Source organism: Neodiprion fabricii, chromosome 4, assembly GCF_021155785.1.
Source record: "Neodiprion fabricii isolate iyNeoFabr1 chromosome 4, iyNeoFabr1.1, whole genome shotgun sequence".
Taxonomy (NCBI): domain Eukaryota; kingdom Metazoa; phylum Arthropoda; class Insecta; order Hymenoptera; family Diprionidae; genus Neodiprion; species Neodiprion fabricii.
Genome location: NC_060242.1, coordinates 19347539 through 19375155, shown reverse-complemented (window position 1 = coordinate 19375155; position 27617 = coordinate 19347539). Strand labels below are relative to the sequence as shown.

Genomic DNA, 27617 nt, shown 5'->3' with positions numbered 1-27617 from the left:
TCTTTTTGCCGCAGCTTCTGGCGGAGACGAAAAAATACAACGACGAACTGAGGACGCAGCTGAAACTCCAGGCTCAAATCCACGCCGATCATCTTCGCGACGCTCTGTCCCAAAAAGATCGGGAAACTCAGAGGGTGATAAATCGGACCTTGAGCGAACAAGTCGAGGCCGAAGCGAGCAAGTATAAAATCCAACTCGCCGCCGTTGTTGGAAGGCTGCAAGGACTCGACGCGGCGCTGAAGGGTACGTAAAAAAAAAAAGAAAAAAAAAAACGGGAAAGTCCTTTACCCAAATTTTCAAGTATTTTACTTCTGAAGTGCTCGTAATTAGATCGCTTTGACTCTCTTATTACTCGAGTGATTCTGTTTTGTTTCCTATCTAAGAAAATATCGTAAACGGAAATTTAACCTTCGAATCATGGATTCTGAACCGATTAAATATGGTTCTGTACAGTCGTGTACAGGTTTCTATTTTAACTTGTAGTTTCGTTAACTTTAGTAATTTCAACGACGAATCGAAATTTGAAAATAGACAGAAAACCGTTTAGAATAAATGTGCCCAACTCACTTCAATTTGATCAATTGAAAAAAGTTTCATTTTGCCCTCGCACCGAGTTTCGTTGCATCTTTTATTTATCTGGGTCCTAAAATTAAAAAAAAAGTATTTCCTTCAAAAATTCAAAATTTCTAAAGAAAACGGTCCAAGTTTAAAGAAAATTGGGTTTTATCGATTTTCACTTGACGGGTGTTGATTTTCGAGTTTTATTTAACTTTTTGACAAAACAGTTTGCGAAGAAAAATAAGAAAATTCATCTCGCTGTTTTATCAGAGGTGAAATAAAACTTGAAAACCAACATCCGTAAAATGAAAATGGCTGAAAATCAATCTTCTTTAACCCTTTAATTAAACCAAGCATTTTTCTCGTCGAAATTTTTTTTTTTTTTTTTGTTTTCAACTCTTGTACACTTTTCTGAGTCAATATACAGGGTGTAAAATTTTAATCAATTCATTCGAAAATCTGAAAAAGCAAAAGTGTCAGTGAAAAATATTTCAGACAAAACTTGTAGGGTTCAAAGAGGGAACAAAGGTAAGAGTGTCAGTCGCCAAACTTGAGTCACACAACGTAGGTCGGGTTTCTATTTTTCGCAACTCGGTTGCTTCCCTCTCACTTTTTCTTTTCTCTCATTCTCTCGCCCCGCGACTAATTCACGACCCTTTTCTTTTCCTCCTCTTTTCCTCTCTTCCTATTATCTCTCAAATGTCCCGCTGTATTCACACGCCTCGGTTCTACGCCGCTCCATTTACCATTTTCACTGTCTCTCTTCTTTAAGGTTTTTCCGACGTCCGTATTTCCCTTGTATACCACAAACTTACTTCTTTCACGCCTGGACGTTACCGTCTCTCTGTATGAATTTCCCCTCATTTCCCCTCAACGTCAATGCGTGGAAAAATCTTCGCTCTTCTCTTTCGTCCGACATTTTTTTTTTTTTTCATCTTTTTTCCCTTTTTTTCCATCCAAGTCTCATTTTGTTTTTAAAACAACATCCCTTACTTCTTATACCTAGACATAAATTCTTCTTTCCCAATACTGAATACAACACCGATCCTCAAAAGATTTCCCAACGGAAAATGGAAACTCGTATTTGTGTTCGGTTATTCAATTTATTCTTCACTCCGACACTGTTTTCTAAACCCATTATTTTATACATTTTTCACACAATATTTCAACCCTTTTTTACCAATATTATAACAACACACCGTAAATAACTTACACGACTTACTCTCAACTGTATAAAAATTGCCGTAGCCAAAAATTCACAATATAAAATGTTTACTTTATTGCCGAAAACTTGCCGGATTTTCAAATTAAAAAAATTCCACCATTTAATTTCTTTCAACGTTACACTTCTCAAAATCAGCTCATATATGTGATTCTGGTTTTTAATCGCTTTCTCAAGATTTACTTTTCTTTCATTATTTTTCAACTATTTGTGCTAAATTAACGTTGAGCTAGTTTTTTCTTTTTCCTTTTTTTTTTCCCCACTCTCTCTTAAAATTGTACAAAATTCGGCGTTTTATGGGTGAAATTATACTTACTATATATATATATCTAACTCCACGTTAAGTACCTCGTAGATTTTTTCGTTGTGATTTTTCCAGCTGAACGGGGGTAAATTGTAGCTGGATATATCATATATCCTGTCCATATAACCGTACCTTTTACCTATGCAGCAGTATTTTCAATTTTGCAGCCCATCCTGCATGCCAATATACTTACGCGTACTCCGGTGTATGCATACATTTTTTATTTGATTTTTTTTTTTTTTCAACCTCCGATATTTACTGCTCAGAGCTTTCCGTAAACAAGAGTTCAAGTTCGTTCGATTTCGAAATCGAGGACACGTGGGCAAGTAGCTGTATATGTATTTTCATAATTTTTTTTATTTTTTATTTAAATGAAAAAAAAAACATTCACATATATCAATGTATCTACAGCATCGCATATATATATATATATATGAAGAAAAAGTGGTTAGACAATGTTGTCAAAAATATCTTGTGTCAAGATATATGCGTATATTTTAGCGCGGAAATTCATTTCTGAAATCGAATATTTTATTCGCTTTGTTTGTATGAAAAATAAGAACTGGATCAGAGTAGAAATGTAGAAAATCACAATATTGAATTAAAAAAGCGAGAACGAATAAGAATATATCAGAATTTCGACGATTTTATATTCTAGTTTTATATAAGTTAGTTTTCTACTTTTCTACATTTTGACTTTCTACGTACAAAAATTCTGTGAGACGTATATTTGCGTCTATGATATTTCTGCAGTGTTATATTTTTATTTTCTGATCGTTTTTCATTTTGACCCCCCTAACCTAAAATAATTTGATTGTATAATGAACCTGACGAAAAAAGTATTCGTAATTTTTTCGAAGTTCTTATCACGTCAGGACATGTTTTTTTTTATTCTTGAATCATTTTTTGAATAAACTTTCTTGCTGAAGATACTTGACAAAATTTAAATCTAAATAAATAGTAAAAATTTAACGAGCGATTGATTGGCCCGTAATAATACGTGGCTCAAAATTTATGAAAAAATTAATACTTTTAAGGATAGTTTTTGCGAAAAAATAAAACACTCATAACGAATAACAATTTCCTCGCTCACAATTCACGGGAATCAGCTAATTTTGCGGATTTGTAATTACTTCACATTTTTTTTTCTCAAATCTCCGATTTAAGACGGCAACAACATTTTTTGACGTTTTTCAGTATATATTTTCGTTTTTGAATTATATGCACTTTAAAATTTAAACTAGGAACTTTTGGAAAATTATCATGGAAGAAAAAATTGAGATTAAGAAATCACGAATGATTCTTTCAATAGAAAGATTGCAGTTCAGAAAAATGATGTAAATCAAAAATTCGACCTTCAGTCGTACATGGAAATCGTTAGTCATTATAATATTTGACTAATAAATTATCGATAATGGTATTTGAAGAATAAACAGTCGACTGATAATTTTTTGAACTATTTGATAATTGATTATTCACAATCAATAATTTCTACAAGTGGCAACAAAAAAAAAAAATCATTTTCGAACATACTTCTCGTGTAGAAAAAAGCAACGCCAGAAAAAAAATTTCTGTAAGATCCGAGCGTTAGATTTCAGAACTCCGTCCACTTGGGCAAAAATTGCCCGTATTCTGATGAATTTTTACCCTAACGCCTACGGAAATGATTAGCTTTTATCGCACATCCGGTAATTTTGTGTCCTAATAGCTTCTTTCTTTTTTTTTTTTTTTTCTTACACGAGAAAAAGTCAAGTATCGCACTTTTCACGCGCCTCTTCGCATCTAATTTTACAGTCAATTTGGCGACCAGAAAAACGTTCCCTTTTATCTTCTCCCTTCTATCTCTTAATTTTGGACATTTCGTTCCTCGATAAGTTCAGAGAGATATCAAATCTTAAAAATGACGAACGCCGTGAGGTGAGGTTTTTTTCCGTCAAAGTCGTCATTTCTAAATTGTATTACCTGCAAAAATGTTGATGATGTGCTGGAGAACTGATCGTTTATGCTGCGAGGAAGCAAACGTGAAAATTTGATCTCAAACATGTTCTGAAAGTGCATCTTTGAAATTTGGTCCCCAGATTAAAAATTATTGATATTTTATCAGCGGAGAATGTTTCGATCATGCGATCAGCGTAAACGACGTACGTAAAAAAGCTACAGGTCGTGACATTTTTTTTCAGTCAAATTTTTCCCCCAATCACGTCGTTTGTATAATTGTAATTCACAGAGCTTAGCTTCAACAGAAACTTGTTTGACGTTCCTTTCGTGTTTTTTGCTTCTCGTTTCATCTTCATTCCCGTTTCCTGCACAGATATGTATGTAAAAATTCTCGCAAAAATCACTCCTCTCCTTTTTCTCTCTCCAAAATCTGAGGTAAGTATGGAAAAAACTGTCACGCGAATTTTCGATTGACGGATAAAAGTGTTTCAAGCTGACATTTTTTAAATCGTATAATAGTTTTAAAATAGGTGCTTTGATGTCCTCGTAAAGGCGTAGAATTTTTTCACCATTTTTGTAAACGTCAGGCACGACAACGTATACGATATACATGCATGCGAACATCGCTGTAATCGATTCTTATGAATCTCTTGAGTAGGTTTTCAAGGTACAAGGTATACCTATAGGTAATAGATATGTAACATTATACGTGGATGCTTATGTAATATATCAAATGCACGATGAGATCGTCGAACTGTGAAAAAAGTACCGATAGGTCGGATCTACATCCGTGAAGATTTCACCTCCGCTCCTTTTTCGTATCTCAGTATTATATCTAGTCTCAAGTGAAGAACGGAATAAAAAATGAAAAAAGATGTAGGAAACGGTGAAAATTAAATTTAATTATTTTTAATATCTGATTTTTTTCGTACTTAGCCGCCAGTGAGTTTATATTCACTGTTACATTTTTGGTAAAATTTTTACGCTGCATCGTATAGTGTTTCAATATTATCGTTTATCATTTAAGTCAAAATTCCGAATTTGAAAAGTTTCGAAAGCGTCAAATTTCATTTTTTTTTTTTTTTTGGTTTTGAAAGTCGAAGTGAAAGAATCAAATTTCGATGAAACATCACAGTTTCGAATTGTCCGAAATCCGACGCTCGAAGTTTCGAAAGTGCGAAAATGAGAAAATTAAAAAATCTGAAACATCGAAGTTCTGAAAGATCGAGGATTTTCGGTTCTGCGAATTTCTGGCTTGGTGAAATTTCACCAACTTGATTTTCGTTTGTTTTGGATTTTCAATATTTTAACGTTCGGAATCCTGATCATTCCGATTTTCAGTTTTTCTCATATTTTACACCCACTCGTTGAGTAAACTACGCTGTGTGAGTATATTTTAACTTTCGGAACTTTGCTCTATCGAAACCTAAAGTTTTGGAACCTTGCATCTCGGAACTTTGAACGGTGAAATTTCCGATCACTAAAAACTTTGTGGTTTAGTAAAAGTTCGCTTTCTTTACATCAAGTTCCGCCATCAAATAATACGGAATTAGGTGCTTTCGAAACTTGAAATCCTTTTTTTTTGCTATTCACAAATTTTACCATCGTATAATAATATTTACTAACAAGTAATTAAACAGGCTTCTTACGCACAGGGAAAACCTGGAAAACCGGGAAAACTCAGGGAATTTCTTACAGCGGGGAAAAGTCAGGGAAAAGTCAGGGAATTTCGAATATCAGACTGGAATTTTAAGTTTCTTGAAGAAATAAACTCGTTCTTATACGTACATTACTTGATATCAAACCTCCTTTCGTTTTTTTTCTTACTGAAAATCGCTGGCTGTTGTTTGTAAATTAGTAGTCGGACAGTAAATTAATTACTCGGTAATATCGAAGGTATTAGTATTAATAAGCAAAAAAATTGTCATTAATCAGCGGCACATTTCTTGGAAGGTTACTGAAAAAAATCCTATTTTCAGGCTGGTAAACCTGAAAAATTCAGGGAATTTCGGGTTTCAAAAAGCGTACGAACCCTGTTGAACGAGAGAATTAAAAAGACTGCAAGTGTCGATTTTTTTATTTTTTATTTATTTTTTTTTTTAATAAGTTTGTAACAAAAAAAATATATATATATATGTAATTATAAATATAATTACATCGTCTCTAATATAATCGGTACAACTTCCCGTTGAACTTACAATTAGAGGCCGCGTTCAGGCCAATTCTCGCGAGGGTTGGAAACAAAAGGTTAAAACGTATGCAGCATGTGTTGCAATTATAACTTCGGACATTTATCTTCACGGTGCGAAGGAGCTCTTACCCTAGCTCCCCTCCTCCACCCCTCTCATATTGCCCTCTCTTTTTCCCTCTCAAGTGGTATCATTAGCACGGAACTCCCGCTCCTCGGAATAGGGGTTAATCTCGTCGAGCCCAGTTTCACACCCCTGCTGCAGCGTATTTCTTACTTACCGCTATTCTCTTTCTATCTTCTTCGCTGCGTCTTTAAGAGGAAATTGAAAGAACGAAGAATTGACGTGTAAATCGAATAGGGGTGGTTCCACGCTGGCTAAAGTCTATAACTGTCGAAGAAATATCTCATCATCTTCGAATACGTGAAACTTGAAGTGAGAAATTTTATACCTACAAAATTTCAGAGGCGATTGATGAAGAAATAAGATTAAGAAGGGAAAAAGCGACTTGGGAATTTGAATTTTTAACACTTCTCAATTCTTCTGACCAATTTTTTACGCAGCGATATCTCGAGAACGAATCAAAGGATTTTGACAATTTTGACATCGTTTAAGGCGGTTCTTTCCAACTTGGAACCAATTAAAAAATCCGCTTATTCGTTCCCGAGTTATATACAAAAATATACGTTTTCCCGTCCTTTAAAAACTCGAAAACGAATAAACTGATTTAAATTAAAATTGGTCGAACATCCCGACTCCGCATCTTAAGTTCTTTTTTTTTTTTTTTGTTCCCTATAGCGAGAATGAAAATCTTTTTGTCAAGAATCCGTGCTACAATTTTCGCTAATCAAGCCCTCGATTTTTCTCCAATCACCGACGTTTTTTCGCCTGCAAAAAAAAAAATCTATAATTCAAGGAACATCCCAGTTTTGTTTACCTCGAATACGAGTTCAGGGACTTATTCATATATCGGAGATAGTCGCGATAGGTGCGAAACTAATCCGCAAGCCGATTTTCCGCCCGAATAAAACCGCCGGCGGATCGCTCCTCGTTCCAGCTCATATTTCTCTGTAAAATATACGTAGAATTTGTATATCTATATATGTATAATATACATATATATATATGTATGTATATGGTATATACCTGCATCCAACCGTATGCGATTTATCCGAAAGAAGAAGAAATAGAGCGATGCTGCAGGTGCGGCGACAATCTGCGGAGTACTTTGATTGATACATAAGGACACAAAGGCGGGCGCAAGCCAGACTTTATATTTTACCCCCGAGTGAATCGGGCTTTGATTCATATACGCTTGCGAAGGATTTTACTATGTCTATAAGTTTATATCTCCGTGTATAACATGTCGGCCGATGCGATTCAGTGATTTTTGACCAGCTTCAAAATCTTTCGAAAAGCAAATTTGCTCTTTTTTTTTTTGTTTTTATATGAAAAAAAGACAATTAATTGGCTTTTAAAAGTCTTATTAAAATATAGTGTAACTGTATACTTGAACGTAGAAAAAAATAAAAGTTTTACGAAAGTTTTTGGGTGTCTAAAAACACAGAAAGAGATCGTTTACCATCGTGATCTTCTGATCGGTTTAAAATTTACCATTTTTGGTTAATATTTTTGTTCAGATTGTACAATTAGGACGGTTTTTCACGATTTTTTGGCTATTACTGCTTGTGGGGAATTTTTCGGAAAATGTAAAACAGATTAGTTTGAGAGTTTTTAAAGTCCGCCTACACTAAAAAAAAAAATTGCGGAAAAATTGAAGAATATAGGGATTGGAACTTAGTTGAGGTGATTTGGAATATTGTATTGATACAATATTCGTAAAATTTTTAGGATCGTCTTACTTTGGTTAGGAAAAATATACGTCAATCCATTTTATTACGATTCCGTACCGAACCTCTGTTCCCGAATTTTCAACAATTCCTGCACTAAAAAAAAATCTGACCCAATGTTTTTCTGTGTAAGAAAATTTCATCTTTTCAAATATAAAATCCACCTTAAGGTAGACCCCCAAGAACTACCAAAAAACACATTTTCATTTCTGTATGATAAGCAAAACGGATCAAAATAAATTGGATAGATATTTGTTTTTGTACAAAAAAGTGGACATCGCAAAGTGTAAACTAAAATTTTTGAAGTTAGATGAATATGGGATTGTAATTAAATCCGTTCCAATATCCCAGGAATATTTATCCCACTTTATTTAACATATATATATTTATACTATTTCATCCCCATCTTATTTTCATTCCACTCCGAAATTTCTGCTTTGTCACAGAACAAAAATTGAAACAGTTTATTTTCCTCTCCGTCTCACCTTCAGGATTGAGAATGTCGAAGAAACGTGTATTTTTTTTTGCTATTCCTGAAGTCTCATCTCAAAATGGATTTAATTTTCGAAAAATTCGGGCATTCTTATATAAAAAACACGTCTAGTTTTATTTTTTTCGCAGATAATGCTAAACATTCGAATATGATATAAAATTGATCAACACGTGTTTACTAATTTCTTTCTTCAACCAACTGAATTCTGAAATAATTGATTTTCGACTCTCGACGAATAACATATCGCAGAAGATGTTTTTCGCAAGACTTAAATCTGCGGAGATTACGGATCTAACCTGAAGTCCAAACGGCTTGTTTTCATCTTCGGTGAAAAGTCTCTCTTATAACGAGGCAACTTCTGTGTCATAGCGGGGTGTCTTTCAATAAATTGAAAACCATGTCGATAATAATATTAACCGCGTCTACGCAAGGCATATCCATAGCTTGCACTTTATATTTGATCGTCGATCGAATTTTCAAAATTTATAGTTTTGGGATCGGTGATGAATTAAGGAATGAAATTAAATGCAACTATTAAAAAACACACGCAATTCTACATTTTTTTTTTTATCTTCTTCTCAATCTTCAAGAAATGTTTATGCCTTGATAATAAAACATTTATATCGTTATGATCGAAGTTGAAGTATACAGCCAATTACTTTTAGGTTTGAAGAAGCTTGGAGAAAAAAAAATAAATATTAAACGAACAATGAATTCTCGTACAAAACAAACAGAGATTCGTGACGAAATTTGAGCCATGAAAACTATATAATAAATACAGGTGTAACATAGGTGTAATGTGAATACCTGTGTGAAGGGAGAACTTAAACGAAAATCCGAAAATTTGTACGCGTCACGCGAGAGCTTCTCTCTCTGTGTGTGTGTGTGTGTATACATAAAATGTATATGTGTATAATATACAGTCAGATTCAGCGCCTAGATTAACTGCCGGATATAAAACTTCCGAAAGGTCGTTTATTCTATTTTATTTCACCTCTCTCTCACTCTACTTCTCACTTTGTCTTTTTCTCTTGCGCTTTCAACGTTTCACTTTTTTCTCCCATCACTTTGACAAATTTCCGCAAACTCTGTACAGCTGTAGAATTAATTTTTCGATCTATATTCATCCGTACGATATTTATAAAAGTAATTATCAATAAAAACGGTCGTGATCACAGCAATAAATTGTCCGAAACAAATAACTTGACGTATTTAAAGTAATTGTATGTCACCCTGGATGAAAATTTGAATTTCGCAAAATTCGATATCGCAATCTTTGCGAGCACCTTGAAACGATCACTCGGCGTGGACAAAATCGGAGCTTCACCGGGTACGTGGGCACTCGATAATTGTCCAAGAGCCGTTTCGGGGCGAGGCTAGATATCCTGCGGGTCCTTGCAGCGGCGGATCGGAGGATAATAAGGTATTCAAAGTAAGCCAATTGAGAGACTCGGGAATTCCGCGGCTAATCTTGACCCGCGGTAAGCTCCGCGGTTGCACGTATAGACCAGTAGCTAGCATCCTGAAAGCTTTACGAGTATACAGATACGAATGTCTCAGTCCGTCCTGCAGCGCGAAGCTTCGGCTACTTGTCACCGTGTATCAGCCATTCCAAGCCAAGTTTATTCATCGCTTTATTTATTTTTTCACAGGGATACGTATTTAAGTCGTTCGATCAAAAAGCACGAGTATTCATTAATCGATGTTTTAGATTTTTATGCTAGATTCTTTCTCCCAGCGTAACACATTTTCAAACACACCAAAATAGATACGAGCAAAGGTTTGGTAATGTAAAAAAAAAACAGTTGATTGCTAAATTTCAAAGCTAAAATCTGAAATTTCTTATTTCGTTCTATAGAACCATTATTTTTTTTATGCTTTATTCTTTTTTGTTACAGGTTAGATACTGTAATTTCTGAATAATCGATACTTTATGATATCGATCATAGTTAGATATTTCTGGTCTAAAATCTTTAAAAATATCTACAATATTTGTTTGTGTTTTTTCTATTTTTTTTTCTTGGTTTCTTTTCTTTATTATAAAACCAATCAAAAAGTATAAAATCCCTTCCGAATCTTGGAGACTTATTCAAATCTTGTACCTCAAGAATGAATCAGGGTTAACTGCATCCGAATAAATGAAAAACTTGAATTAGTTTCAACTAGACGATCGTGAAAATATGTCGATAGAAATATTTTGTTCATCAAATAAATATATCGTTCAATTTATTTGGTAATTATAATAAATTTTTGTTCAAATCAGTGCAGTTTTGTCGAAGAATAAAATAATTAATATCTAGGAGGAAAAAACATATTTCGTTTAGCAAACTTGATCGCCATTCCAGGCAATGTGAACAAATCTGTTTTCTTTACGTTGACGCGAACTGTTCGATGTAAAGAACGGAAAATAATTTGGCAAACTAAATACGCCCGTTTGATTTGGCACGGAATGCCCTGTTTATCGTGCAGTGTCCTATACTTTGCGCCCCGTCGGACAGACTCGATCCTCTGATCCTCGACTTGAACTTTGCTCCTTCAAACCGAGAGGCAAGGATCCTTCAACTTCCTTGAGCTGATCCACATCCTTTCGATGTGTATGTTGGCTCGAGTATAGGTTGTACACGTACCTTATACCTACATACCTACGTACCTTAGCAGTTCACTTTATTTTATCTTTACGCGAACGAGCAGTGAGGAGGTAAATTGAATCGAGATTCGTTCGATAAATCGAATAAACTTCACCTCAAGCTTATTATTATTTAATTTTATTTTGTTTATTTATCTGTTCGCCGACTTACAAAAGGGTGAGGTTGAAATTTCGAATTTGAAAAGTTCCTAAAGCGCTGAATTCTTTGGTGGCGAAATTCAAAGTAAACAAATTAATCTTTGACGAAACGTCAAAGTTCCAAAAGCGCGGATATGAGAAAATTTACAAATTGGAAACATCGAAATTCCGAATGGTGGAAGGTTTTCAATTCTGTGAATTTCTGGCTTGGTGAAATTTCTCCAATTTGATTCATCTCTGTTTTGGATTTTCGATATTTTTACGTTCGGAATCCTGGTCATTCTGTTTTTCGGTGTTTCTGATTTTTTACACCTACTCGTTGAGTAAACTACGCTGCCTAGGTGTATTTTTATTTTCAGAATTTCACTCTGTCGAAACATTGTTTTTCGAAAGTTCGCTCTATTGGAATTTTGCTCTATCTTGACTTTAATTTTCAGAATCTTGCACTTCGAAACATTAAACCGCCGGGTTTCCGACCATTCCAAACTTTGTTATTTCCTAAACGTTAGATTTTAAGTTTCGCCATCAAATAATTCTGTGCTTTCGGAACTTTTCCAATTTGGAACTTCAATTCTGCCCCCTTACAAGTTTAGGATAATCGTTTTATAAATTGCAAATTTATCTGAGCAATATAATGTGTCACAACAATATTATGATCATTGTATTTTGCCAATTTGCAAAACAAACTCGGTACATTTTTTTTTCTCTTCACCAAATAATTCTCATCTGAAATCTTGCTTGTTAATTTTCTATTTCTTTTCTTCGTCTTATCTTCAATTTATTGATGGCGTCTATTTTTTTGTTCGTTCTTCGTTATTCTCACCGAAGATTAATTTGTGTGTGATTTTTGTAAATTGTTTTAAACAACGTTAAAGATGAAGTTAATAATGAATATGTGAAAGTGTTTGTATCTCTGAAACAAACGTATATATATACGATTTTATTTGCTTGCGTCCATTTTTTTTTTTTTTCGTTTTCGTTATTCTGTTTTTTTTCCGAAGCTCGATTTGTCGAGTAAATTAGTTGCATGTTCTTTATTTTTATTAATCGTCTGAAAGAACGTGAAAGGTGATGTTCAAAACAAATTCACACGAGCATTTGTATTTTGAATTATCTATAATCTCTTCGACACGTTTGACAATTTTAAATCCAAGCACCTATACTTGACTACTGTTGGATCAAATAGTCAGTGAATGAAAAACGGAAATAAAAAATATAATTGAACTTTGATTTCGAAAAGCCCGAAAAAGTTGAAGCTGAAATTTCAGGGGGTAAATTTAGTCGTTTGCACTCTAAAAAATGTATATAAATTTGCAAAATTGCGTCTTTTTCGCCCTGATTAACGTATAAATTCCTTCCCTTAAAAAAAAAAAAGTATCAATTAATCGCAATCAGTTGATGAAGAGAAAAGGAAGGAAATGTACGAAAGGAACAAAGAATTGTTATGAATGTACAAGATGAAAAGGAAGTAGGGAACAAAGTAAAATTAAATATAAATAAATACAAGAAGAACAACAGAGACCACGGTCCTCCCTCTGTTTCAATCCACTTTCCGTCTGCGGTATTTCTCCGCTGGCCTCGCTGTTTCGGTGTATATGTAGAAGATTAGCGTGTAGGATTAATTTTCATCCCCGAGCAAAGCAGGGTGGGTGAAAGATGAAATTAACACCGTTATATCAAATATCAAACTGTTTCATACATGCGTAAATTTAACCACGTATATTGATCGTTCCGCATACTTTTCATACACGTATATGTACATATAACCATATACGCATGTACGTAATGTTTATACCGGAATTTTATTACCGGCAATTATTTTAATTTATCAAAGTGAAAACCAGAACCGGAGCGAAAAGACGAGAGAGAGAGAGAGAGAGAAGAGAAAAATTAATTTCTCGTGCAATATTTACTGCAAAATTTATTCCGCTTCGTATATTGTTGCAGTTAATCGATATATATATATAGGGCATTTCGTGACAAATCATCGAGTTTGTGAACCGAACATTTTAAATTTGTGTATTAAAAAAGAAAAAGATAAGCTTTCTGGTATAAAATTGTATAGAGTATGTAATTTTGAAAGCATTCTTGATTTTTTCAAATTTCATTCCAATCCTCAACCAAATACATGACATAATTTTTTGCGAGTATTTTTATGATAAAAATATCAAAAATCTAACATATTAATTGTTTGTTTTTTTTTTTTTTGTTCTTTCGATTGAGTCATTTCATTTTTCTGAGTTTTACACGCACTAATTTCTCAAATATCTGTAACTTTCGAACGGATTAGAACGAAAATTTGAAAGAAATGAGGGATTTTTTTCTTCAACGAACAGTTCACAGCTTGGATAAAGTAAAAGATGGCCAAATTCAAATTCATCGGGTCAAAGCTTCTTGATTTGTCATGGAATGTTCCGTACATTATACAGGTCACAGTGTAATATTATATAACCTTAACTAGTCAAGATTTGTACAATATTTTTATTTTTTTTAATCGTATAACGTGACGATACTAATTTATGCATTTTTTTTTCTTTCTCTATGCTCGTCGATTTCTTTCTTCTCCCCCGAAATAAAGACTTTTCTGCTATTTATGTTGCATCGTATTTATGGGGCTTCTTGTGAGGGGGAACTGCAATATAACATAACCTGTATATGCCGGGTTAAGAATGAACCAACGGAATTTGGGATAAAATATGCACTCTCTGCCGCCGCGGATTGGATTGAACAAGAATGAATATACACGGAGAAAAGCGTATAGCCCGCGTAACGTTGACAAAGTTCGCAATTTCATACTCAGCGATAAATTCTACACTACATACCTTGCAAGCAACGCGAGTGTTGGTGTGTGTGTGTGTGTGTGTGTGTGTGTGTGTGTGTGTGTGTGTGTGTGTGTGTGTGTAATGTACGCCTGTATATTTCTCTTCCTGCGGACGGGAAACGGATGAAAAAGTAAATGCAATACAAAGGTAGTGAGAAAAAAAGTCGATAAAAAAGTTAAATACATATATATATACAATAATTTTTTCACACCGTGAGTAGAAAAATAAATTTTACGTTACTAATTGAAACGACAGATTTATTAATCGAAAGTAGACACGCGCTATGTTGAAAGTTCGCGCAGTTGTTTTAGCAACCGTTAACCAACCGGATTGTGTTTCTGGATGAAAAAAAGTGTTTCTATTAAATTTACTTATTCATTCGTTTCGAAAATTCGTTAAAGTATATTTATAATTATTTGCAACGAGTTCTGGGTTTGATATAAAGTATAATATGACCGTAAAATGTAGAGAGCAAATGAATTTTTTGACTTACAAAAACAATGTAGTTTCATTAAACGAAGGACGTGGAACCTTAAATTTTGACTGAGCAAAAAGTAAAAAAAAAAAACGAAAAGAAAACATTGAAAAGAAAGATCTGTGTTATTTTATTTCTAACAAACTGGAATGCCAATAATCTTATGCAATGGTTATTTTTTTTTTTTTTCTACACACGCAACGAGGAACCGAAAAGGGAAGTAAAGAAATGTAACAATCAATTACTTGTCTCTGTTTCAGCCCGGCTCGAGGAAGAAAAATCCTCATCTAACGCCCAGATGCTCTGGGGCGCCTGTCAAGCCCTTGCGAGAGCTGTAAAAGTCGCACCTCCGGGTGTCAAAGCCGAAGATGCCGTCAGGCCGTTGGAGGCAGAAATCAAAGCGGTTTCAAAAGCAGCCAGTGAGTTGATATTCTGTGTAAAGAGTTTACCTCGGCTATCTTCGTTTCAAGGGGAACGTGAAACAGATTTTTTTTCTTCCACTTTTTCAGACAAAAACGAACGAAGGTCAAAATCAAAACATACTTTCAAAATTATACTTCACTTTGTCGTTCTTCTTTAATGAAATTCGTTGAAATTTTTTTGCCATCGTGAGCAACATAAATTTTTAATCTTATACATTTTCAAGTTCGAGATATTGGTCTGTAAATATATCATTGCAGATCTAACGAAATAACTCTGGTTAAGAAAAAAAAATTTATCGTGTTCTGAAATTGCGACCATGTCGTCGAAGATATATAAAAAAAAAAAAAAAGTTTTTCGAACAATTCGCATCACTCCCTATATATTCGTTCTTGCAGAATTAATTTCTTCGTCATATTGTCATTATTTATTCGTTGACGCGGATAATTTTCTTGATTGAACTTCCCTTTGCTAATTTTCATTCTCTTCTCCCCCATTCTTCGGGGGGGATGGTGTTAATTTTTTAGATGGTTCAGATCCGTTGGTGAATGCGGTGATAAACGGCATACCCGAGATAGCGTCTAAGAGAGGAGTTTTCCCGGAGGATGCACTCAGAGAAAGGTTCCTCAAGGTGATTGTCCTTCTTATTCTCCTTCTTCAGCCTCGTGTTATTATACTTACTTACTACCTTGTACATAAGGTGTACTTACCGGGTTTAACTGCTCACATGTTATACCGCTACTGCCCCGGATTTCTCAAGCGAAGGCAAATACCTTATATACCGCTTTGTACCGTTTAAGGATCGTTCAGGTGTACAGTCTAGTTAGAAAATTAACGAGTCAACAAACAAGTAGAAGAAATAAAAAAAAAATTTTAAAAATGGTCAATCAAGGTTTAAAGATACGGCGAAACGAACTAATTGAGTTCATTGTTACAACATTACCATTTTATCGATACGAGGAAGCATTAAATTAGAATTCACAACCGATCTGTATACCTAAGATAATTTCGAGTGGCTATTCACCTAGAGAACAATTGACAAACGACGTTGAACCAGTTCAAAGTTATTTCAGACGGTTTCACACCGATTTCAAAGTTTCCCAAACAATCTCAAACAATTTAAGAATGGTTTAAACCCAATTTCAACCCAATTTCGAGGAGCTTCAAACGATTACAAAGTGGTTTCAAGTGATTTTAAATAGCCTCAAAATGATTCCAATCGGTTTCTAGCCAATTTCAATGAGTTTTAAACGACATCGAAACAGTTTCAAGTGATTTTAAACAGTTTCAAACCGATTTCGTGGAGTTTCAAACGATATGAAGGTGGTTTCAAGTCAATTTCAAACGATCTCAAAATAATGTCCAATTGGTTTCTCATCAAACTCAATGAGTTTTAAACAATCCAATGTGGTCTCATGTGATTTGAAATGGTTTTAAACTAATTTCGAAGAATTTAAAACGATTTTAAAGTATTTTTGCGTGTTTTCAAGCATTTTTGAATTGCATACCATTTAAAATTGATTCGAACGAGTCTCGAACGATTTCTAACGGTTTCAAAATTATTACAAATGATTTCTAAGTTATTTCACACGAGTGTAAGTGAATTGGAATCAAAAGTTGTTTGCGATTTTAACGAGTGAATAGACTCGGATAATTTATTCCTCAATAGAAAAAAAGTACGAAAATCTTGTTGCGCAAAAAATAAATATATTTATATATATTCAATGCTGAGCAACCCCTTAGACAGTTTTCCAGACCTGTTTTCCATTATATTTTTTTTTTACTTAACGTCTCCCGAGGCTTCTTTGTTCGGACTGTACACCATGTACGTTTTTAAAGTGCCTCCTCGTGGTTCCGCGGAAAACAGAGAGCAAGAGAGAGACTCTCCTTCCTTGATCTTTTTCACGTTTCGTCGTCTCTGATTCTACAGCTAAATCCGCTTTCGTTCAGTTTCTGTTTTCTTATACATATCTTCTTGCTCATTTTCATAGAATAGATACCGTCTCGTAAAAGAGAGTAAAATCTCCAGTGTGGAAACGAAAGCAATTTGGATACTTGAAATAACAATCGCAACAGTGTGAGAAGAAAAAAGGTACAGCACAGATAATAATATCTTGACGTTTGATTCCCAGGTTGAAAACATGGCGAGGCGGTTAGCGCTTGTGCCAGAAAACGGTGCCTCCTTACCAATTTATCTCCTCAGCTATCTGCAAAGCTTTCTTCTCGTCAAGGCGGTCAGTCCAATACCGAAGGCAGAGCTTGACGACCAGCCGATTGATCCTTCAGCATTGAGTACTTACGACGTTTTGCAGCGGGCTCGGTAAGTCTGATGAGATAACTGGAAATCAAGTTATTTTTGTTGTGTAGATACGATAAACTTTTGGATTCTGATATTTTTTTTATTTTTATATAGAACGATGTGACACGGTATGTCACGTTACTCCCCCCTTCGAAATAAGAGTCGCGTTATACCTAATTTAGATCATTTAAGCACATACATTTTGCTAATAAAAGTTGGAGAGTCAAGCGTCGATCACTTTTTGCCAATTTTGCTACGAGACGATCGAAAATTGAGTATCAGATTTATATATTCGTAAAGTATGATAAATTTTTTTAAAATCATGAAATTGTGATGAAGAACTCAGATAATTATTAACTTAATTAACTTAAAACTCTTTGAAAATTGTGAGAAAAATTTAGTATTTATTAACAGTCAATTTGACGTTGCAATGACTCATTTTACCCGGTAAAATATTTTTCCGAATCTGACTAAGAATTAGAAACTTGTTTTTATTTTACTTTTTTACGTTGGTGTTGTCCAATATTGAGTTTCTCAGTATAATAGTTTATTAAAAAAAAAAAATTAATCGCTGTCGAGTGAAGTTTGAAAAATCAAAAATCGACGTTAAAGCTCCTGCTTACAAGTTTAGAATAATTTTTCTTTCACGTGATTTCTCAAAAAGTCATCGTAATGCTGGCGAATAAATTATTTCAACAAATACCGAATGAAATTAACAAAAATTATTGATCTCCGTTTTACCAACGACTTGAATTCGATGCTTCTTGCGGCGATTGAATAATCGTACGAAATAAGCAAAGAAATGGAAGAAACAACGACCAAATGAGAAAGAAATCGAGAAAAAATAAGAGGGATAAAAAAAAGGGCCATTAAAAAATCTTCAAAGAATCCTTTTCGGTTACCGTTGCCTATTTTTTCACGATCTCAGGTTTCCCTCCGACTGGCAGCCGGGAAAAAGAAAACCGGAAGCATCCTCTTGGGAAATATGAACACATACCGGGGTGGCGATGCAATCTCTGCCCTCGGTCCTTCTCCTTCTCTTTCTCTTTTCCTGGAATGAAATATCCAAAATACTTTGCGGTAACTGTGATCAAACAACGTTTTCCCCGCAAGGCGTGCAGAAACTTTTCCACGTTATATTCAGTGCTAACCAATTCTCCTTTGCGCGCTCGTGTTTGTATCTGTACTTGTAATACACGTATACAAAGGGTGTCCCGTTTCAAACGATTCGTCACGCTAGGTTTTTTAGACGAAAAGTAGTCGATCAGTTTCGGAAATCGTTGTGATTTCAGGTCCATCTTTGATTCGGATTTAATATCGATTCACACACCTTGCGATGTCCTTGCCTGCCGACTCTGATGTTCGGTTTGTTCAGGTTTATTGTTCAGCTCGTCGTTTTATCTGTGAATTAAGTTATTTTGGGTCGTGCCAACTAGCATTATGCGTGATTAAAATAATTCTCTTTACTCGACAGTTTTATTTAAAGTACAAATTTATTATCTAATAACAAATTCTTCTCGATCAATTCTTAGCGTTAGGTTTTTACAAAGTCTTGTTCACTCGTAAGATTGTTTAATTATGGTCGCAGTAGCAATATTTGAGTTTGGAGTTTCCGAATCTAAAAGTTGTTTGATTGCAATTAATTTACTCTGCACGTGAATTTGGAACTGGTTCCAATTGTGTTCTAAGCTTGTTAGTTCTGTACTGACTGTGATCTAAAAATGATTCTTTACCGTCCGATGTCTAATTATGTTCTGTATTATTCGATGTTAAATTACGTTTCGGAAAGTAGGAATGGAAGTAGGAGGAGTTTGATAATGAGCTTTTCATTGGTGAGCTAGGTTCTTTGGTAAGTCAGCAAAAGACGGTTGGTCTATGAGGGACTTCTTGTCTATTCGCGTTTCTAGAAATAGAGCTTGTTGCGAAATGCTTCTGAATTTCTTGTCTCACGCTCTTCGCGTTTCGGTTTGCAGGTATACCTTACTTGTCTTATTGTGTTTAAAATCTATCGCAAGAGTTCATTATTCCGAATCTGAGATTACGCATCCTACGTTCAGGCTGATGTTGGAAGGTTGGACTTAATAACCGATGGTACGATGCATAAAAATTATGAATGCAACAATGCTGTACAGTTATGATAGTAACCGTGTGGATCGATATAGATCTAAGATCTTATCGTAATATCGTGTCAGACGCTGTCATGGTAATTGCAGATCAGTAATTATTACCGGCTGGGTCGTAACACCGCTGCAATTTCGAAATTTTTCTAAAGACAAATATAAAAAATGAAAGCCAATTTCGTTCATCCCCAGGTCAATTTTTTAAGCAGTTTTTAACGATACGAATACAGCCCATTTTTAATTTTTTTTTTTTTTTTTGAAAAAGGTCCACAGAAAAGGAACAGTCTTCTGTAAAATTGGATACCTTGTATATGGGGAAGTACGGAGCTTCGTGAAAGCTTATTACAACCACTGTCTTCACCCTCTAAGCCATCCGTTCTCGAAAGTCCGAGGTCCGAAAAGTTTTGAGCCGATTTCACGGCGAACGTCTCGTTTCTTCGGTCGAGTTAAGTTTAGTTCTTGTCCCTTTAGCGGAAGAAAATTGATCGATAAATCTTTAGCTAAAATATATCAATCGTATTCGAATTACTCTTAGTTGTTCACTGTCGACGAGCAGGTTTGCCAATCGAACTGGAAATATTGATAACCCAGAATAGTCACGGATTTTTGTTTCAATTGGAAAATCTGAAATAGTTTGGAAAGCTTGTCAAATTTATGGATACACTGAAACTTTAAACTCGAAATTTCACATCGTAATTGCAAATATTACAGTTTCAACTAAATACTTTACATAATGACTGCGGGATTCAGTTTCGAATGATAATGTCAGTGAAGCATAAAGTGTGTAAAATAACTCAAAAATAATCTGTTATAATCATTGGTTTAATTTTCTTTTTGTTGATTATTTCAATTCTTAAAAGAACCGAGATCTATTGAAAATCACCATTTTGGTTTTGGAAAATATGGAAAAGTCAGGAAGTTTTTACGATTCAAAATTAGTGGCAACACTGAGTACGCATCTGAATGCATACTCCTGTAACTTGAGACTACATTCATTCGATTCGAGTGAATTTGCAAAGATTTCAGTTTTTTGTCAAATACGTTGAAGATATCTGCAGCAAAGAAAAAAAATTCTACTTTTCTATAACGTCGAATTTTTGATTGAATACTGTTTTGTTTTATCCTCGATTTCTCTCGTTTCATTTCGTAATGTGTGAAAAATGAGAATATTTTATGTATAACGATTTTCGAGAATTTAACGGTTTTGAAATACAGCTTATTTTCCTCGTTTTTTACATCTATTTACCTGTTTCTTATGTGGATTCGGAAATTCTAACCTAACCGAATGTAACGTGATTCGGTATCGAAAAAAATATACTATATATTATACAGAAAAATAAGAATTCTTAGAACAAAATACTGGTTTTGTGAATAGCTGGGAAACAAATCAAACCATGCCGAAAATAAGGAGATGTTTCGTTACGGGATATTTTGATAATAATTTTGAAGAAAAAAAATAAAAACTGTAGATTTGAATTGTTAATTACTCTTGTTTTTTTATTCTTACCGATCTTTCGACAATTTCAATACAGCATAGTTTGACTTTGAAATTAGAAACGACATTCCATCGCATGATCGGTGTGGGTACAGCGACATTCAACGAATATTTCACGTATTACTTTCTGCGCAGATCGACTTTTCCAGCAGCCTTTGCGTTCCGCCTCTGACGAGGCAATTTGCTATTCTCCTTTATACGCTTTTCTGTAATTTTCACGCGTACGCGTAGGCTCGGTTTATATCTACATATACGTGGTACATTCCATGCCAAATTAACCAATTTTGACCCTCATTATTTTTAATTTCGGTGTAACTTTTTTTAGGCGATAATAGCATTCGTGAAACCCAAAATTAATTAGAAAAAAATTTCATACCACAGCTTTTGAGACGCAAACTTTCTAACTTGTTTTAACACAAGTTCCGTTTTTATTATAATTTCTCAAAAAATTCTCAAAAATTTCATCTCTTGTTCCGATCATTTCAAAGATTGGCCCTATGACACAACAATTTCCTTTTAGCCCCCCCCCCCCTTTTTTTTAGTACCTTGAAGTTTGAAATCAACAAAAATCAATGTTTACATTGTAAAAAAAAAATTATACAAATCTCGTGATAGATCAATTTATATTCATTTTCCTATTTTTGCAAGCACTTTGGTAATCTGATAAAATATTTAAAAAATTACAAAAAATTGACTTCATCTTCTACATAATATTGACGTAATTTTCACTGATTGCAGAGCGTCTTGAAATTTTGTTCATCGTTGATATCACACAAAACGCTGTCCATTAATTTTCATCGATCCAAAAGTCTTCAAAGTCCTCAAAGTAAAATGAGAAAACATTCATCTGAACTGAAATGGAAAATTGTTGAGAATCTCTCAAGAATTCTAAAAAAAACAGAAAAGAATGTGGAACTTTGCGAAGGTCTAAATATTAGTAAATTGAAAATTAAAAGTGATTCTACGGAATTGCAAATAGCAAAAAAATTAGATTTTAGAGATGCCCCCTAAAAAGTTTTGGCAAAATAACAAACAGTAAGGTTCGAAATTTCTTGATTCGACATGGAGTGCCCGTTGTATTAAAGGTATACGTACCACGGGGTACGTTATACAGGATGCTTAGAATTGGCGAAACGATCCTGCAGGCGCGTCGGACGTAATCATTTATTATTAAAATTAATTATTGAGCCCTCTTTACGACGAAGTGGGGAAAATTCCGACTTGGATAACGCTCTGCAAACCCTGTATATACCTATACCTCTGTGTACCTGTGTTTTCACCTCTACGCACATACCTTTTACACACGTATACGTACATGTATATCATATACTGGCTCGTCTGCGAGAATCGGGCGAACTTTCGTCCTAAGTACACGTGAAATGACCAAACACGCTGACGTATTTTACTTGGCAGAAATCACACGATATTGTTGATAATTTACTTACACAGATATTATCCAATATTGAAATACATAATAAATATGTAAGAACGTAAAGAGTCGAAATTCGAAAGAGTGTAGAAATTATTTATAGTCTCACAAATTTATCTAAAAATATATGTATATATACATTAGGGTGGTTAAATTATTTTAATAAAAATGTTAGTGTTTGACGAAAAAAAGATTCTCCCACAAGATGAGCGCTTTAGTCGAAGTTTTATTTTCTATTTATTTAACATGGGAAAGTTTCACTTTTCGCTAAAAGTTGAAATACTCGTAAAATATTCGATATTTTTTATATTCATGTATAGATACTTGAAGCTGATTCTTCAAGCTTTTCAAAACTCTTGACTATGCTTTGTTAAAGAGGTTTGGAAGGCTTGAAGAATCAGATTCAAGGATCATACACAAATTTGACGAATATTGAAGGTCCGTGAAACTTGGCAGAGTCGTTGGTTATAACGATAAGAACAAAGCCCGAATATTTCGAAATTTTATAATTATTGTTTCCTTATATATAAGCCTAATAAAATTGAAAAAAAATATATTCTAGAATTCTGATAAAATTTTGAAATTTTCAGGGCATGTTCCTATCATTATAAGCAATAACTTTGCCAAATTTCCAATCGGTTCCTCAATTTATACCAAACTCATACAAAACGGAATAAATGGTTATAAAAACTACATGTATTTTACATTTGAAACTTTGACAGCTTAGGGGCACGTGTTCAAGTTGACGTAGAGGCTTAAAACTTTACACAAATTTTTTTTTAATGTTTTCGAACAGATCTGGTGGGAGTTCCAATAAAAATTTTTCCGACCCCCAAATAAGGACCACCCTAATATATATAATATATATATATATATACACATTTATCTTTACATACATATATGGGGCATTCCGTACCAAAACGGTCAAGATTCTACGGCGAGGTCTCAGATTTTTTTAATAATTTTTTGTATGAAAGGACATGACAAAAAACTCATTCGGTAATTTTTTCAGAATTTTTCGACCCAGCGTATCTAAGTTATGATTTAAAAACTCGAAAAAAAACCCACTTTCTAAAATCTGAAAAAATTCTGAAAAATCTTACAAAATATAACAAAATTTTTGACGCTTATTAGAAGATGGAGATTTCATAAATTCAAACGACAAATTGAAAAAAAAAAAAAATTATTTATATATATATATTTATATACGTTTTACAATAATGCAAGTTTTATAACCTGCATGTATTAAGGTATAAATTTTTACGGTACGATCCGGAATGTGTGGAGTTTCAGATGTATTGCGAGAAATTGCAACAAACATTTTTCTCCTTATTTCATTTTCGCTCGCAGATTTATCGATAAAATATTATTAAGTGACAAATTATTATCATCTGTTTATGTGTAAATATCGTAAAGTTCAACTATCGACGTATTTTATAGTAATTCGATCTTATTTATCGGATCTTTCTTTTCTTTATCATTACAAAAAGTCGACGTTTTGCAAAGTGCTGATTTTGCTTCAATTATTTGAACAAGAGTGATTAGGTTGCAGATGAAAGATGATAGAAGTATTGAAAAAATAAAACAAAAACAACCAATAACAACCATATCAAAATATTCAAAAGGGTTTTTTCTCTTCTCTCGGACTTTGTTTTCAACAGAATAATTGAAATTATTGAACTTTCGAATAATGAACATTATTTTTCCTTAAGATTATCTATTTTTTTTTTTTAAATAACCACAAGTATAAAAATTTCTGCCGTTTTATGTGCGCCAAAATAAAAACTAGGCAGAGAGGAAATCTTTCCCAGCGTGACTATATGTATAACATGTGACATGTAGCAGCTGCAAGCTCAATGAAGCGCAAATAATCTGAGCATCGAAAGCTTCGCGACCTGACGACCCGTTCTGCAGTTCTAACCGCAGTTCTCGTTGCTGGGTTGTTCTTGTTACAGTTCTTGTTCTTGTTTCGAAAACTACATTAACTCGAGGAGCTAGTTTATCGGGACTCCCATGGCATGGCATTGCACTGCGGTGAGAGAACGTTATAAGCCAAATTCAATGCTCAACTTGCTCCGTACACGGTATCACATCAAACCCCGTAGCGTTCACGTCTAATCAGAACGAATTTCATGCACACGGCATTGTCAATTGTAGAGGAGAATTGAGAAAGGCTGAAAGTGTCTGCAACAAAAAATTTTGAACAACGAAGAAGAAAGTTTTTTTTTTTTGCTGTACAGTTATTCCTTCGTGGAATTTATTTTTGAATAAAAAGTAGCAATCTTAGTATAGTATTAGTAGTATAGCATTATTTCATTCCTCATCTTCTATTGGAAATGTTAGTCTTTATCCTAAAAGTTCATTTCAAATGTTGATAAGCACATTTGGTACAGTAACATGAAATAATTATTACCCACATATATGGGGCGGTCTCCGCCGACTCGGCCACTTTTTTTTTTATCCTTTCGGATCTGTTCCATAATTGGTTATATAGTAGTACTACTTGACGGTGCTCTCTGTGATTTTGTTCAGATTTTTTAATTTACTCGTTATACATACATATATGTGGGGTATTTCACGTCAAATCCAACTGTCGGTTTCCCTGACCCATTTTAATCCGATTGCCCTTTCACACAATCAAAGTACATATTGAAGGATGAACTTTGAATTTTTTCAGATTTTTTCGACACAAGATTTCTTCTCGACAACTCGTCCAATAAATTGATTTCAACAATTTTATGAATTTTCGCGCTTACGTAGCTTGAAACCTGGACGACACATGAGAAAAGTTCCTTCACAAAAATCTTAGGTTCTCTTGTGAACTTCTCAAGAGTATTATTTTCGGATTTTTCATATACCGTTTGAGTATAGTTTTGATACAAAATGCGCACAAATTATTCGTAACTGACAAGTGCCCTGATCAAACGTGCTACAATTTATGCACAGCGTGCCATTTTCGACGCGTAAGGTTGCCTCAAAACTTCGCAGTGGGCGGTGCAGTGGTTCAGAAGATATGTCAACAAATATTCACACGGTGGCGGGAATTCGGTTCAAAGTTCGCGGCGTGGCAAGAAATTTGCTTACCCTGCGCGTGGCGCTGCTGCGCATCGAGCGCGATCTTCAATTGTTACGCTTGTTGTTTAAAACCTGAGTTGACGAGTTTTTCTCGAGGAGTATACTTCGGTCTATCATTCATCACGATTCCTGACATGATATGTGAATTCCCTACTGCCGGACAATATTTTCGAAGCGTATTCATCCATGGTAAGAATTCAACGATGTGTCGCATATCGTAATACCGACTGTATTAACTTTCACCGTTCATACCGCCACATGTACGTAGATGAGAAATTTTACAGTTCCACGTAAACTGTTACTTGTAACTTTTGAACTACTTTTCATGAAAAAGACATGCAATGTAAAAATTTCAGCCAATTCGATCGGGGCACTATTTTGTTACAGAAGATTTTCCAAGATTTTTCATCAAAACTATACTTTAACGGGGCACGAAAAATCGCATAAGGTTATTTTTCGAAATTTCATACAAAGATGCGAAACTTTTGCATAGGAACTTTTTCCATATGTCATCTGAATTTCAAGCTACGTTAACTAGAAAAACTAAGAAATCGTCGAAAGCTGATTTATCAACTAGCTGTGGTAAGAAAATTCTTGGTCAGGAAAATCTCAAAAAATTTAGATTTGATGCTTTCGATACGAACTTCAAGTGAGTAAAACGGCGAAAACAAACACGCAATTCACACAAATTATATTCATTCATTATCAATGATTTAATATAAATTGAAAATGCCATGTACAGAACCGAGTATATTGAATTTAGTTCTGCACACATCGAAGCGGTAAAAATTCAATTCTAGATTTTCCAGGGAACTTAAGCGGAATCCGAAGTCAAATATTTTATAACCACGAACCGTCGTGTCGAGCGAAACATAAAAATGGTAGTTATATTTTTATTTCATTTTCCGTGGGTACATATTCATGCTCCTTTTTCCTCTCCTTTTTCTTATCCCTATAGTTTCAATTTATATGCGAGGAGGCGATTTTGTCGATTCAACTTATTTCCCTTCTTCTTGTTTTTACCCTCGCCTCCTTTGTTTTTTCGCGTACGATGAATTTCTTCCAGCAGAGCGCTAGGCAAACCGCAGGAGGTGAAAGTATTTCAACATATATAGGGTGATACAAATTGTATAAGGAATGAGAGTTTAAAGTCACATTATACGGTAATTCTGCAATCAGGGGGGTGGGGGGGGCCAGTTAAAAAAAAAAAAGAAAAAAAAACTTGAGAAACACAGTCACGTCATGCGGTTTTGAAGCAGGATTTTATTCAAAGGGAAACAGCTAAAAATGGAGGCTGTTCAGACGTGTGTGTGTGTGTTTTTCTGTACGCGCGCGTGTTTGCGTGCGGTGTATAAACTTTTGCGTAAAGTACAAAAAACACCTTGCGGTATAAGTTGAAGAGGATGAAATGGGGTAGGGGGATTAATTGCCCGGTGAAAATTACCGTCCTCGTCGTACATATTGTATATAATGTAAAAGGGTTATGCGTGTATTATATATATTATATATATGTATATATATATGTATATACATGGTGTAAAAAGAGGCAGAGGGTAGAGAGGCGAGGGGAAAGAAAAGCCGCGATTAAAAAAGCTCCGCTCTCGTTATCCCATTGAACATGATTTTCGCGATCTCGGATAAAAGGGTTTTTACCCCGCAAAACGTTAAGTAAACGTTGCGCGTTACATGCGCCAGTGTATAATAGAATCGCATCAGGAACCCTTTGCAAGGGATTCGTTTTTATATACCTACCTTATATACCGATCCGCGTGAAAAATTTAAAAACCCTCCGGGAATCTCAGATATTCTCTCATTTTCTTTTGCAAACTTTTCCGACGTTCCTTTTTTTCTTTTTTTTTTTTTGTTCATGCTTATTACACACGCAATGAGAATAAAAAAAAACTCTGAGCGATATGCCGGGACGAATTTTATCCTGAGATTATCCATAAATTTCACACTATAATGTTATAGTACTTTTGTATTTGCGGGAAAAAAAAACACACGCGAAATTTACTTGGAATAATTTTGTTATCCGATCTAGTTATAAATTCAGTTTCGTATATGATTGTATGATTATGTAATTCTAACAGCAATCATAATGTGATGCAATCATCGCTGAGTTTCAGTCATCGAGTACCTAAAA

At 34.4% G+C, this 27617-nt stretch overlaps 1 protein-coding gene across 2 annotated transcripts in view; it reads left to right on the top strand.

The window, feature by feature from the left end:
- Positions 1-27617, top strand: part of LOC124180519 (MICOS complex subunit Mic60) — a 45225-nt gene that overhangs the window by 12765 nt on the left and 4843 nt on the right. For both annotated transcript variants that reach the window (XM_046566150.1, XM_046566149.1), the window contains 4 exons: positions 15-243; positions 14897-15055; positions 15584-15687; positions 17189-17376. In XM_046566150.1, coding sequence (XP_046422106.1) covers positions 15-243; positions 14897-15055; positions 15584-15687; positions 17189-17376 — 680 coding nt within the window. The remainder of the gene's footprint in view (positions 1-14; positions 244-14896; positions 15056-15583; positions 15688-17188; positions 17377-27617) is intronic.